At 43.7% G+C, this 14557-nt stretch overlaps 1 protein-coding gene across 6 annotated transcripts in view; it reads left to right on the forward strand.

Moving 5' to 3' along the window:
• TTC7A (tetratricopeptide repeat domain 7A) overlaps positions 1-14557 on the forward strand; it is a 279526-nt gene that overhangs the window by 3066 nt on the left and 261903 nt on the right. For 2 of the 6 annotated variants that reach the window (XM_048842845.2, XM_048842847.2), the window contains exons 1-3: positions 4336-4576; positions 9948-10111; positions 12767-12935. In XM_048842845.2, the coding sequence (XP_048698802.2) occupies positions 4417-4576; positions 9948-10111; positions 12767-12935 (493 nt within the window). In that variant the 5' untranslated portion in view covers positions 4336-4416. Of the gene's footprint in view, positions 1-3849; positions 3927-4335; positions 4577-9947; positions 10112-12766; positions 12936-13718; positions 13773-14222; positions 14281-14557 lie in introns of those variants that run through there. The other 4 variants (XM_075127149.1, XM_048842851.2, XM_048842849.2 and 1 more) reach the window with 4 other exon arrangements.

The raw sequence follows: 14557 nt of genomic DNA on the forward strand, positions 1-14557 counted from the left end.
TCCGGCCCTCGAGTTCCTGCCGGGGAGCGTGGTCTGAGTCTTGCCCTGCTCCAGCCAGGGAGCAGGGTCGGGAGCTTGCCTCGCTCCACGCAGCTCCCAGAAGCAGTGGCATGTCCCCGCTCTGGCTCCTACACATAGGGGCAGCCAGAGGGCTCCACATGCTGCCCCCACAGCTCCCATTGGCCAGGAACCATGACCAATGGGAGCTGCAGGGCTGGTGCCTGCGGATGGGGCAGCACGCAGAGCTGCCAGGCAGCGCACAGAGCTTCCTGGCTGCTGCTCCGCGTAGGAGCCGGAGGGGGGACCTGCCGCTGCTTCTGAGAGCTGCTTGAAGTAAGTGCCCCCCAGAGCCTGCACCCCTGCCTCCCTCACGTGCCCCAGACTCTTGCCCCACCCCGATCCCCATCCCATCCTCCGAACCCCTTGGTCTCAGCCCAGAGCACCCTCCTGCAACCCCAACCCCTCATCCCCAGAGCCCGCACCCCCAGCCGGAGCCCTCACCCCCGCACTCCAACCCCCTGCTCCAGCCCAGAGCCCCCTCCTGCACCCTGAACTCCTCTTTTCTGGCCTCACCCCAGAGCCCGGACCCCCACCTGAATCCCTCACCCTCTTCTGCACCCCAACCCCCAATTTTGTGAGCATTCATGGCCTGCCATACAATTTCCATACCCAGATGTGGCTTTCGGGCCAAAAAGTTTGCCCACCCCTGGCATAAAGTCTAAACACTAAACACATTCTTAGAATTCTAATACCTGTTTTACCAATACTAACACACAACTGAGTCAGACTAATTCCAGCTATGTATATGTCAGTTGTTCAGTTGTCCAGCTGGCACCTGGTCTACCAGCATCACAATAGCACCAGTGCTGACTCTTGATGAACGTGTTCTTGCCAGGAAAGTTCCTTAATTCTTGGAAGAACCATTGAAATCAGTTTGCCTTGGAGTGTAAATCTGGATGACCATTAAGACCCCTTAGTGGTGGATGAACCCTAGGAGGGTTAGAGTTTGGTACGGATGCTCATTCAAACATTTAGGCTCTGCCAGACTTGCTATCCTAATTTTTTGTAAACCAGTTAAATGTTCAATGCAACATTCTATGTATCTGAAAATGTCTTAGCTAGTACATATGTAGGAGTCTGAGAAGGTATTAAAAGAAAGTATATTTCATCTTGTGTGCCTAGAGATATTCCACACCATAGGTATTTCCTTCTTTGTACAGTAAGACTGTGACAATTCTGGATTCCAAAAATGATATGCTATTTTGTTTTCTTTTGGTTCATCACAATTTATGAAATCAGTAAGTTCCTTTAGGGACCCCTATGTAATATTTTGTGGCTAGCAATATCTTCTAGAAAATATCTCTGTCCACTCTGTTCCTTCTATCCATTTTCTTTCTACCTCTCTTTCCCCCAATTGTTAAATTGTCTAACAGTTCTTATATTTAAACTTTTCAGTACTAGATACATTATGGGTGTTTCCTGTTTTCAAGTTAATAACCACTTCCGGAGTGAAATAGACCTCAAGAGTTTAAGATTTTTTATTCCAGAACACACACACACATTACTGGAAGAACAGAAAGTACTCATTATTATACTGAAGTAGTTAATCAACAGATACAGTGTTTTTTAAAATACAGTTGGATTTTAAATGTTTGCTTTTAACTGTCAGAAAATGAGAAGTTGAGGCAGCCATGTTTGTTGTGGGGGTAGTTTTGTGGGGTGTAATAAATATGCGTGCAAACTGTATCATTATTGAAAACTCTACAGTTGTGAGGTAGGAATTTAGCATCCTTGCACCCTGATTCACAACCTCTAGGTCCACGTGGCCATGTCAATTTACTGGGTGAAGTCCTAGCCCCACTGAAGTCACTTGGAGTTTTGCCATTGACTTCAACGTAGCCAAACTTTTGCTCACAATTTTAATTCACATATGTCTCAATATAGTTAATATGCATTTCTGTATAAAAAATATTAACTAGAAAATGTTTCATGTTTGCTAGGCAATAAAGGATCTAGACTAATAAGTTTAGACCAGAATCTGCCATAGAAAAAACCCTGGATGGGAAATGTACTTGTGAAAAACCGCAAAAATTCATTGTGGTGCATTTTCTTCACATCCCCTTGTTGTATGGGGATATAACGACATTGCAGAAAATGCATATGTGTCTGTTAGTGGGGTGGGGGTAGGAGATGTGTTCAGGGATCCTTGCTAAATACTGGCCACGAGCTTAGGGATTTCTGACCAGACATGCAAAACAAGTGCCCCGCACAGATGGTCTCCCCTCTCTCTTGTGAGCATGGCAGTCTCTCATGCTGTGTTGCATAGCTGCTTCCACCATGGGAGTTAATACTAGTTTGACTGACAGACACTAACTTCCTTTGCTTTCTTTCTCATGGACTTTTAATCCCTGTTTTAGGGAAGCGTGCCCTATATAGCAGCTGCTCCTTGCTTCTTCCTCTCAGCCCTGTTTCCAGTGAAGTCCCAATCATGCATTGGGAATTGTGGATTGTGGGGGAGTTGAGCTGGCCTCATAGAATCTGTTTGACTCCACATGTACGTACTGTGTGTGTGTGAAATAGAGATTATCACCTTGTCACCAGGAAGCACAATCCAGTTATCACCTAAATACAACAGTATTTGTCAGCACGCTTAACTGGAAGTTCCAATGGGTATATTTTTGTGATTTTTTTCATTTTCTAATCATTTAATTTGTATCCAGGTTTTTATACCATGTCAATCACCATAGTCTCTTAAGCACTTTCCAGTGATGCATTCAGGGGTGTCACTAGCACCTACCACTTGTGATTGCTTTGCCAGTCCTCTCCCAGGAAAACGGGGAAGGAAGACATTTTAAGTGCTTTTATTTGTGAAATCCAGGTCAAAGAAGTATGCTCTGTACTTGGAATGGAAAGTGATGGAATTGTGATAGGATATAAGATATATAGAAATGAGCTTTTGCTGAGAATATATATATATCCAAGCAAGCACTAAAAGAGTTAAGAGGTGCACTAAAATTCTAGTCAAAACTTAAGGGAATAGAAATGTGAAAAACAGATTTGTGTGTGCGCGCACGTGCATTTCTTTTCTAGTACTGCAGAGCATACAAAAGCTTTGTTCTGGCACTGTCTCCTTCCCTAGAAGGAATGAAATTTAAGCACTTAGGTGAATGAAAAAATGAAACATTTCTTATTGTTTCATTTATGGTACACTGAGTACAATCAGTGTGGTTGGCATCAGTGTGGTTGGCATGATAAAAAACACAGGAGAGGACACAATCTGCCCAACAGAGAAGACAAACAGTTTAGACCATGCACTAGATTTCTAGAAGATGGATGTATTTAGCAGCAGCATCATTATGTGTATATGTAACATAAAACTTGCTTTGGATGATAACTAATACATTTTAAATGATTATTATTATGGATGCAAAGATTTCTAGTAGGAATTACCAGGTGAAAGGAAATAAAAAGAGTTGACCTCAAAGTCTGATGGATGCGATCTGGTAGGAAGGAGTAGGGTCTAGCAAGCAAAGCAGAGCTCTGCAAGTTGAGAGAGATGGATTCTGTGCCCTGCCATACACTTGATGTGCAATCAGGAACAAGTCACCTAATCCTTTTGTCTCTGTTTCTGATATCATACTTACCTCACAGGGATGTTGCCAGGCTTTAATAAATTGATGTTTGTTAAACACACTGTAATCATCGGCTGGAAAGCGCAGCAGAAGAGCAAAGCAATATTATTATTCCCTTCTCTTTGCCTCAGTTACCTCATCATTATGGAGAAGCCTAGCTATTTTAGGATATTGATCCTCAGAGGGCTGTTGTTCTCTGAGCACTGCTCACTCCTCCTTTATCACACACTCCTTTCTTGAGTCCAGGGATTTACTTGAGGAATAAACGGGAAGGAAGAGGAGCCAGCCTCCCAGGTCAGTAATAATAAGTCCTAGCGCTTGTTACGGTCCAAGTGCTAAGTAAGTGAAGTGGAGAGCGCCTTGGGAGGGTGGTTAGCAAATAGTAATGCAACGCAGAGCGGAAAGCAGACTAGGGTGACCAGATAGCAAGTGTAAAAAATCGGGACTGGGGTGGGGGGTAATAGGTGCCTATATGAGAAAAAGTCCCCAATATCAGGATGCTCCCTATAAAATCAGGACATCTGGTCACCCTAAAGCAGAGGGAGCAGGGGAGGAAAGGGGAGCCGAGCGGTTCCCGGGCAAACCCAGGAGCTTTAAGCGAGGGTGTTTCCCCGCAGCGGGAACTCGGCGGCGCTGGTGCGGCGGAGGCTCGCAGGGTTGCAGCTAGAACTTCACTTCCCAGCATGCACCGGGCGATCGCGGCGCGTGCTCAAGGCGCGGAGGGGAGCCCGGCTGTTCCCCACAGGGACTTCCCTCTTGCGGCACCGGAGACGCCAACGCGAAAATGGCTGCGAAGGGCTCCCATTCGCACCTGAAGCTGGAGGGGGAGATCGAGAGGTGCCGGGCGGAGTGTCAGTGGGACAGGCTGCCCGAGCTGGTGAGGCAGCTGCTGCTGCCCGCGGCCAGCCCCCCGCGGAAAGGGGCCGGGGACGCGCAGGACTCCGGTGAGTGAGGCTGAGCGGGCGATCCCCGCCGGGCTCCGAGCTGCCCGTGCACCGGCGGTCTCGCCGGCCGGCCGAGCCCTGGAGCCAGCGGCGCTGCGGACCCGTGCCGAGCCCCGCCGCCCCATCCCGCGGGCAGAGCACGGCTGGGAAGCCAGCCTCCCCAGCTGTTTGGGCGCCGCCTGGCTGCTGTGTGCGTGCGCCCCAGCCCCGAGCACGGACTGACCTTTCCTCAGCCCCTGAAACGGGCCGGGTCCTGGTGGGGCTCCCCAGCGGGGTGCTGATAGCAGTGGGTTTTGTGGGATTTTCGCCCACATTAGCGTACGTGTGTGGAGTTTGTCTCCTGCTTGCACAGAGTGATCTAAGGGACTCTCTAGGGGTATCCAGACAACAAACCTGTGGCTTGTGTCTGTAACTACTATGTGTATAAAAAGAAAAGGAGGACTTGTGGCACCTTAGAGACTAACAAATTTATTTGAGCACGCGAAAGCTTATGCTCAAATAAATTGGCTAGTCTCTAAGGTGCCACAAGTCCTCCTTTTCTTTTTGCGAATACAGACTAACACAGCTGCTACTCTGAAACCTGTCACTATATATATATATTTTTTGCCATGAACCACTAGCTCGCCAGTGTATTTAGCTGGTTTGATCAGGAAATGGCTAAATTGGGAATTGGAGAGTAGCTCATTGGAAGCTTTGGCTCATGGCTGAGTCGAGATATGTCCTTTGCAAGCGGAGAAGTGGAGATCCACTTAGTTTTATAAACTAGAGCAAAAACATATATATTGCAGTAGTGCCTTAAGGCCACAACCAAGCTGGGCCTTGTTGTGCTAGGTGCTGTACAAACATACAATAAATGAAGTCCCTGCTCCAAAGAGGTTGAACAGGGATGGTTTTTAGCAGCTGGCCTGGTCTCTTACTCCTCCTGTGGAAGGAAATTCTAGAGTGTGTGCTAAGGGTCTCGCTCTTGAGCAGGGCAGACTGTCTCAAAACGTGGAAGGAGGAAAAATACTCCCAGAAGAGTGAGTGCCTTTGTATGTAGTCATGCAGTTACAATGATTCACCTGTCTTTGTAAAGCTGGTCGTGGTACTTGACAACAGGAGGAGCAGAGAGACCCAAAATGTGAACCTGCAAGAAGGAGAGACTAATCTGCAATCTTAAGGGAAATAATAATTTAAAAAAGCAAACAAAACTCATGGCAAAATTCAGCCTTCATTTATTCCTATGCACCACTGATGGAATTAGTGGGTTTTCATCGGTATAGCTCAGGGCGGAAATTGGTTTATCTAGCTCAGCAAGCATATACCTGTAAAAGATTTGCCCCTTTCTTTTTTCATGCTGCATATCTAAGTGGGGAGGAGACTAGTGACTGCTGGGATGATTCATTTTGTTTGAACACACATCCTGTTAAGATTTGCTCACCCAGAACCTTAGAGAATATCCAGAATGAACTCATCTGCAAACTGCTCTCTCTCTAGCATTTGGAAAGATTGTGTGGCTATGTTTATCTTGGCCACGCTTTAGACCAAGGGTTCTTGGAACAAATTTTTTGGTGTTGGCTGCACTTACACTTTTTCCTAAAATTATTTATTTTTTCCTAAAGTTAATATGCGCACATATACATCAAAGTCATTGTAATTTATTTATGTAAGGTTTGGTTAGGTCCGGTAAAGAATAGAGATAATGGTGCATGATTTTTATTATTGAGCCTGCAAAAAAACCCAACAGAATAGAAATACAAATATGATGCTGTGCACGTTCTTGTCTTTTTTATGATTGTTTCTTGTGCTTTTTTGGTAAAAGTCTGTATAACAATTCTGAAGTAAATTTAAAAATGCTTTTACATAATAGAAGTCTAAATAATAAGGAAAAACACATCTGGGTGGCTTGGGTCTGGGGAGGGGAGGGGACGGGACAGGAGACATGGCTGTGGCTGGCCCGGGGCTGCTTCGGGCAGGTTGGGGAGCTCAGGGTTTTAGCCAGCCCGGAGCTCCCTTGGATGAGTGGGCAGAGATCTTCTGGGCTTCGCCAGCCTGGGCCTCCTCCGGGCAGGTGTCGGGGGGGGGCGGGTCTCAGGGTTTCGGCCAGCCCAGGGCTCCTCTGGTCGTGGGGGAAGGGGTGCTCAGGGCTTCTCAGGGCAGGGGGCTTGTGGCTCCAGGCGTAGGGGGTCTCGGGGCTCCAGCTGCCGAGGGTGGGAGTGCAGGCAGAAGGGGTGAAGTCGGGGGCTAGCCTCCCCAAAGTGGGGCTCCACCCACTGCCTATGCACCCACTTCTCACCCGCCACTTGCCTCCTCACTCCCCTGCTACAGACACCCCCTGCCCTCCGTGAGAACTCTTGTTCGCTGGTGGCTCCCACTCCCCCTGCTCTCAGCCGGACCCCCACCCGCCCTCCTCACTCCATCCCCGCTTGAAGCCAGACCCCCACCCGCCCTCCTCACCCTGCTGCTGGCTTGCCATTCACCTCCTCACCCCACCCCTTCTCACCTCCTGCCTCCCCACCCCACTCCTGTGTGCGTGTGTGTGTTTGCAAGTTTGGGGCCAAAGTGATTTTTATGCTCATTGTTCTTTGATACCTCCTTTGTAAGAGTTACAGCAAAATCTGTATATCTGAGACCTCTTCCTCGATCTTCAGCCTGCTAGTTATCTGGGCTCAGATACTACCTGCCATCGATTCGTAAATAGATAGATGATCTGGTCTCTGTTGTGACGGGGTCTAAACTGTGGAGGTCTCGACCCCTGAAATCCATCTCATTTCACCACACCTGAAAAAAAATCTATGAAAGTGTGACCACTGTGGGCGTTATATTTGTTTTCTCCCTCCTTTCTGGACCCTCTTAGATCATTTTATTTCTTATGTTTGTTGAGGATGCTCTCTTATTTAAATGTATCATGTGTTGTTATGATGTTCTGATGCCCTCCACCCCAACCAAAGCAGTCAAGGTAGTGTAAGTTCTAAATAGAAATTATATTTTTATTATCTCTTTCCTGCCAATGTTTTCATCCCATTGACAGGACACACTGCTTTGTTATCAAATTGTTCATGGGTGGAGCGCTGGGCTACTTTATTAACACCATAGTAGACAAAGATTTTGGAATTTGTAAGGATAAGTAAATGATCTGATCTAGACTCTTGCTAAAAATGACTTCTTTTTTAAGAAACCAAACAAAATGGACCTGATCCTGTGACTTGATACTGGTACCACTGTTGAAGTTGATGGGACTATTTGTGTGAGTAAAGTTACTCGCATGCAAAAGTGTCTGCAGGATGGGGCCATAGAGTTCTTCAAAGGCAGTGCCTTTTTGAGCAGGGAAATTGTTTGATGTATTTGGGCTTGTTTTCACAACTGCAATTCTTTAAAAATATATTTTGTTTGGATGTAGAATTAGTAAGACTACAGGCTCCAGCCCTGCAGTTCAATCTGTGTTGCAGACCTTTGTGCCTATGTGGAGCTGCACTGATTTCACTGGGGCTTTGCACAGGCACAAGGGTTCACTGTGTGGCTCTGATAACAGGTGTCAGGGCCAGAATCAGTGGTGAGATTTTTTTTGTAATGTATTATTTTTTACTTAAAGGGATAATGTCAGGTTTTATCAGTTTAAAAATTGTCTCCTGCCAAGACATTGTCACTTGGTAGTTATGAAGGAGAAAATCTCTAGTTTCATTTCTCTGACTAAAGAATGAATCAGTTCCAGAGGTACAGCACTTTTTAGTGGTCCTATGGTAACAAGGGAGTGTCCCTGCAATGTGAAAAACATTCTGTAAAGAAAAAATTCTAATATCATGCCTCTGTAGTGTTTTTATAAACTGCAGTGTCAGGATGGAATTTTTGTAAAATGCTGTGGCAGTTTTTGTGTATAAGTACAGTATGTGTGTGTGTGTGAGATATACTTTTATTTACTATTTTTATATATATATATTTACTGTCTATTTTTTGTGTGTTTATATATTTCTGTGGTTTTGTAAAGTAATGTACTGACTTTACTGAATGTAAAATGACAATGTGTAGTGACGTGAAGTCTTCTTACACAGCTGGGGAAAATATGTGTGAGCATGCTAAGTAACTCTGATTATTAGGACCTGATTATTAAAAATGTGCATGTAATTGCGACCCTAATATATAAAAGTATTTACTGTGATTGTTCAAACAAATTAGGTAATTGTGCGTTCACAAAAGGGCAGTTATGTATCTAATTGGCCTTTTGCAGATGCAGTAACCGCATTCACAAATTAAGAAAGCAACTGAATATGCTTTGTAAAAAAGAAAAACAAAACACCCAAGAAAACTCGGTCTTAATGTCAGATTGGTTTCTATTTTTCTGTGTAGCAAAAATATCATATCTGTAATACTATTAGTGTTTTAAAAATTGTCTTGTAAATTAAAAATATTAAATAAAAAAAAGATTTGTTCCTGCATTCTCTGTGTATTGAAGATTCCCTAGATTTGGAATTTTAAGTGCACATGCAATGCAGGCTTGGGCCTTTGATTTATATATGAACAATGAAAAGGTTTGACCCTTAAATATTAACATGAGATCTTACTAACATTAACGCTTACTTCTGTGAGTAATCTCAATGATTTATTTATTCTGCAAACACTGTGGAATGTGAGATACTTGACTCATATGAACAGTCATGTTGAATGAAGCTACTAAGACTATTTGTAAATTATTCATGTGCGTAACTGTTCACAGGATGGGATCTTACATTTGGTAATAAGAGTTATGCTTGCACTAATTATTTTGCAGAATCAAGCTCCAAACTTGTCTTTAGTTTAACTGCGGGATTTAGTGGGTTTTTTGTTTGTTTGTTTGGTTCTTTTACTTTATTTTTACAAAAAAAATTGTTTTTGACATATCTGAAACTTGGCATACAGATCTCAACCAATTTTCTACAGCCAGGGTCCTGATTTAGCAAAGCACTTGCACATATAATACATGCTTGTACATATGTAAAATTAAGCATGTATTTAGGTGCTATGCTGAATTTTGCCCTAAATTATTAGCCCTTCAAAATTTCCACTGTGAAACCCTGTTTTCAACAGCTGAATTAGTGATGGCAATATAGTGAAGTCTGCTACAAAAGTAAATGCCCCCACTTGAAAAGATATCTTCAGATGAAAATGGAAAAAAAGTTTTGCCTTTTTTCCTCTATTTTTTTTTTTTTTTTTGGTAGGAAACTAACATTTCCAATAAGCAGAAGAATCCTCAGTCTCTTTATAGTCTAATATCATCTTCCTGTACTTACATTTGAACCCCTTAGATAAGGGTAATATTATACAGTTGGACAAGATACTCTGTTTGTTTTTCTATCCTACGATAGATGGGAATACAGCACTACGTGACTTCTCTTATTCCTTCTTCTGTGTCTTTCAGTGGACTATGGGAATCTGCTGCTCGCAGAGGCCCTTCTGGAGCAGTGTTTAAAGGAAAACCTTGCCAAAATAAAGGACTCCATTCCATTAATGGAAAAGAATGAGCCAAAAATGAGTAAAGCCAAAAAGTATTTGACCGGTATTCTAAACAGAGGAAAATTACTAGTAAGTACTCTCAGTAGACGCAAATCGTTATCATGTTGATGCTACTGTGGTATAGTTGTTAGACAGAAATACAAAACATCTGCATCATTTATCTGTGGCCACCTGTTTCTTACACACAGTTCTGTGCTCCTTAACATGTCATTAATGTCCCATTCGTTATTTCTTTGCGGTATCTTCAGTTGGAAGAATCCCTTTTTTGGAGTAGTAGAGTAAATTATATGCTCATTTACTGATGCACATTAATTTTTTTCTGGCAATCGTTTGAAAAGAGTTGGCTGAGAGGATAGGAATTTGCTACATTATGGGACACATCATGCTTATACAACTTGCTTTGAAGGATTGAAAAAAAACATAGTCTGAAATCCTGGACTTGCTTCAATCTGTTTAAGGGCCTGATCTTGTGAATGTTGCAGAAGGCCCTCATTTTGCATTTATTTCAATGTATTTGTAGATACTTGGGCCAAGATTTTCAAAAGTGACTGGTGCTTTCCCTCTTATTAGTTATTTAGGTTTCAGTGCCTAGGTACTTGCAATGTCATCATCCTGTTAGACTCTGTGGATGAACAGAGAACTTTCTGAGGAAAATGGGGAGACAAGATTTAAATTTCAATGTAAAAATCCAAGAAGTTAAAAGCAAAACAAAGAAACAAAATCCTCAGACCTTCTGAGCCTTGTTTATACATCAGAGACACAATGGAGGTCACAAACTAATTATTGTTCTTTTTCAGGGCACTTACATTTCCAATAGGCCACATAAATTGACCATGTATTAGATTTGCCCCTCCTCATTGTTACTATGTGCACACTGTAGTGGGGTACAGAGAGGTCCTGCATTCACTGTGGTCCAGAGCTACTTGGGGAGTGAGGAGCATAAACAAATTAGCTTCTCACGTTTCCCCATCAGGCATGCATATCCCTGGCCCTGTTTTCCCCGGGGGGGGCTGCAGGAGGCACATAGTTACTGTGATTCTGGGGCTGCACTATTCCCTGTGTCATGCCAGCTGGGATAGGGAAAGAAGGCTGGAAATGGATTTCTGTTCTTTAATTTGAAAAGAGGAAACTGTACCTCATTTGGGACTCATTTAGGGGGTCACTGGGGGCATCCCTGTAGTGGGCTTGCCACGGGGCAGATGGAGCAGTGCCCCACTAGAAAAAATAGAAACAAATCCTGTGTAAAATCAGTGAAGCTGTCCCAGTTCTGTATGCCGTCCACAACTGCTAGTGCAATAGAATAGCTCTACCAGATCCATGTGAGGGTATCAACTCTGGTGCCCCCATGTTGTAGGTTCCAGAACAGGGCTTCAGAGCAGTTTTTAACACTTTATTACCCACTGATCTCAGACTTGAAAGCATGAGCCTAAGGCTGGAGTCTTTGTCCACCAACTGTGTTCCACGCCTAGCTTTTGAGAGTTAACTACAGGGGAAGCCAGCAGTATTGAGACTAAAAATATAATCATAGAAATGTAATGCTGAAAGGGACTTCAAGAGGTCATCAGGGCCAGCCCCCTGTGCTGTGGCAGGACCAAGTACAGTAACTCCTCACTTAAAGTCGTCCCTGTTAACATTGTTTTGTTATGTTGCTGATCAATTAGGGAACACACTCGTTTAAAGTTGCGCAATGCTCCCTTATAATGTTGTTTGGCAGCCGCCTGCTTTGTCCACTGCTTGCAGGAAGAGCAGCCCTAGTTGCAGCTCGCTGGTTGGGGTTTGGAACCAGAGTGGACCGGCAGCCCCCCACATCAGCTCCCCGCTCCGCTAAGTTCCCTGTACGGCAGCCACCCAGCAGGCTATCAATTACCGGCAGTTCAGCTATCCCTCCCCCCACCGCCATGTGCTGCTCCTGCCCTCTGCCTTGGAGCTGCTCCCTGGAGCCTCCTGCTTGCTGGGGGGTGGGGGGGTAGGGCTAATGTCAGGGTGTCCCCCCTGCTCCTGCACCCCACTTACCCCATCTTCCATAGAGCAGGGGGACACACAACAGGGCTCAGGACAGAGGGAGCTTGCTGCTCAGCTTGCTGATCTACTTACACAAGCAGTGTACTTAGAGTGGAGTCAGCGTACTTAAAGGAGCAATGAGCATCTCTTTCTCACACAGAATGTGTGTCTCTGTCTTTGTCTGCCATGCTGTCTCCCCTCCCTCCATTTGTGCTGCCTTGTAGAGTATGAGGCTACTTTAACAACAATGAAGTAACCCTTGAGGGCTCAGCCAATTGCTAGTTCATCATTTAGCAGTAAGGCATTCCCTGGGAAATATCCCACCCTCTGACTTCATCATCTCAACCAAACTTCACAATCATCATCGCTGTGTACCATTATTAAATTGTTTTTCTGTGTGTGTGTGTGTGTGTGTGTATGTATGTGTGTATATATGTGTATCTGTAATATAGTCTTTTGTCTGGTGAAAAAAATTTCCCTGGAACCTAACCCCCCCCATTTACATTAATTCTTATGGGGCAATTGGATTCGCTTAACATCATTTCACTTAAAGTCACATTTTTCAGGAACATAACTACGTTAAACGAGGAGTTACTATAGACCTAGAGTATTCCTAACAGATGTTCTTGATTTTTTGCTTTATGTCTAGCACACAGTTTTCTCTGAGGTAATGCTGTTTTGCTGTCCACGTATCTCACCACAGAAAAACCTTTATTTTTCCAGCCTAAATATATGACTGAAGCAGTGTTGATCCTTGGGAAGCTCCATTATGTGGAAGGATCCTACAGGGATGCAGTCAGCATGTATGCCAGAACAAGAATTGATGACATCTCCATAGAAAATGAACCTTTGTACCATCTGCGCCTGGTGACTGAAGCATTTGTTATCAAAGGTAATGGGTTGTAAATGTAGCTTAGAAGTAGTTATGTATTTAGGCTGGGATTTTCAAAAGCGCTCAGCACTGGCCTCACTGTGCTCCCACTTAAGTCAGAGGGAGTCTTGCCACTCATTTTAGTGGCAGCAGAGTTAAGATATGCTGAACACTCTTTTGAAAATTCCACCGGTAATGCCTATCTAGTTTAAAATATACATCTACATAGATATTACAGAATCTTAGTCCATACATTGTAAACTTGACTGACTAACAAAAAGAGGTTAGGAAATATTAGAGCAGGTAAGGAATGTTGTAGTAATAGCGGCCTTGATTCAGCAATGCATTTAAAGTTTAAGTGTATATTTGAGTGCTTTGCTGAATTGGGGGCCTATGGCTTTCTTTAGAAGGAAGGAAAGGACATATACGCACAAACTTTGAGGGACCTACATAAAATAGTCAATACAACCTCTCCAGATTTTAAACTGTGAAGTGACATGTGTTTTCAAGGTGGCTACCATAGTGTTGCAATGCATGCCACATACTATCAGATCTCTTATGTACAAACAGTAGTCTCTCCTTTTTTTCTTTATTTTGTTTTAATTATACAGATCGGTTTGAGAGACCTTATTGAAAACAGCACCTACAATTAGCAAAACTGCATGTAATTTTTGAAAGTGAAAAAAACTGACTGATGAAAACAAACAAACCCTGTAATCTTCTCCTTTAGTTGCTTTCAGTTCTTTTATAAATGTTGCTAAAATATTGCTATCTGTCTACTGCTTTCTACTCTTTTCAGCATTTCCGCCAGCTTGTTAGGTGAATGAGAACTCTGTGATGATCAGATATCCTCAACTGGTATGTAAAAAGAAAAAACAAACCAACCCAAACCCTGTTTGAATGTGCCGTTAGCACTGATAATAATTTGGATGTGTTTCATGATCTCACACAGTCACAGCATTCTGCTTTTTAAAAACCTGTTTGTGGTGCTTCTTTGCTGGCTTTGGGTTTCTTTTCTGTGGGCATTGGATGAGTCTGCTGTGGTAGTGAGCTTTTATGTATTGTAACTGATTTGATTGGTAATTTGCACTTACTCCTTTTGTTGAGACAGGCGGGGAGGACTGGTGAAAGCTACCGATATGTGTATTAGCAGTGTGTCCAAGAGCCACTAAGGGCCCAATGTAAAGCCCTTTGAACTCCATTAAGTCTTTCCATTGACTTCAGTGGGCATTTGATCAGGCCTTATATTAGCTACGTAAGTTACTGTAATGTGTGCATATAAACATACCAAAAAGCATTGCTTCTTAGGGCCCGAGCCAATGAGGTGGTGTATCCCCATCCCCTGCTGATGCCACAGGAAGCTGAGGTAGGTTTGTGCCTTGCTGGATCAGGTCCTGTCTCTTGCTAATGTTTCATGTTTGTAAGAATGAAGGATTCATGATGGTGTTTTTTTCCTTGTGGTTTGGTGTGTGTGTGAAATTCAAGAAACATGTCACCTGTGCTGCGTCATCTCCACTATTCTCATTTTCCCCTCTGATTTATGAGATTAGTCTAGAAGCCAGGAGCATGTAGGCCTCTCAGAATTCAGTTCTGTTCTTTCATCATAAGTTTCTGACAGAAAAAAGAATCCTGCTTGAGACTTA

This window comes from Caretta caretta, chromosome 3 (genome assembly GCF_965140235.1).
Source record: "Caretta caretta isolate rCarCar2 chromosome 3, rCarCar1.hap1, whole genome shotgun sequence".
Lineage (NCBI taxonomy): Eukaryota > Metazoa > Chordata > Testudines > Cheloniidae > Caretta > Caretta caretta.